The sequence below is a fragment of the Phaethon lepturus genome, unplaced genomic scaffold (genome assembly GCF_000687285.1).
Source record: "Phaethon lepturus isolate BGI_N335 unplaced genomic scaffold, ASM68728v1 scaffold30997, whole genome shotgun sequence".
In the NCBI taxonomy this organism is placed as follows: Eukaryota; Metazoa; Chordata; class Aves; order Phaethontiformes; family Phaethontidae; genus Phaethon; species Phaethon lepturus.
The window spans coordinates 2,847-3,128 of NW_010554529.1; the positions used below are offsets into that span (position 1 = coordinate 2,847).

Below are 282 nucleotides of genomic sequence, written 5' to 3' on the forward strand. Positions count from 1 at the left end.
GGCTGAGGATAGGTGGCCCCGTCCAGGAGGTCGGCACAGCGTGTCCCCAGTCCCTGGGGCACAGGGCGTCCCCCTCCCCGCCCCAGGGAAGGGACTCACGTCTCAAAGAGGTGCCGGACGACGAGGAAGAGGAAGGCCAAGGGCAGGGTGATGTAGAGATCGGAGGCTTTGGCATAGACTCGCCCATCCCGGTCCTCCAGGTCGGCCCAGGTGAGGTTTGCCGGGAGCCAGAGCCGTTCCCACCAAAAATAGCTGTACAAGGTCTGAAACATGCTGGGGTGG

The 282-nt window shown here is 64.2% G+C and overlaps 1 protein-coding gene across 1 annotated transcript in view; it reads right to left on the bottom strand.

Moving 5' to 3' along the window:
• CERS2 (ceramide synthase 2) overlaps nt 1-272 on the bottom strand; it is a gene marked incomplete at its 3' end in the record, with an annotated part of 2,926 nt that extends 2,654 nt beyond the window's left edge. Inside the window, exon 1 of the mRNA XM_010291893.1 lies at nt 100-272. Within this exon, the coding sequence (XP_010290195.1) occupies nt 100-272 (173 nt within the window). The remainder of the gene's footprint in view (nt 1-99) is intronic.
• Between the last annotated feature and the right edge of the window lie 10 nt (nt 273-282).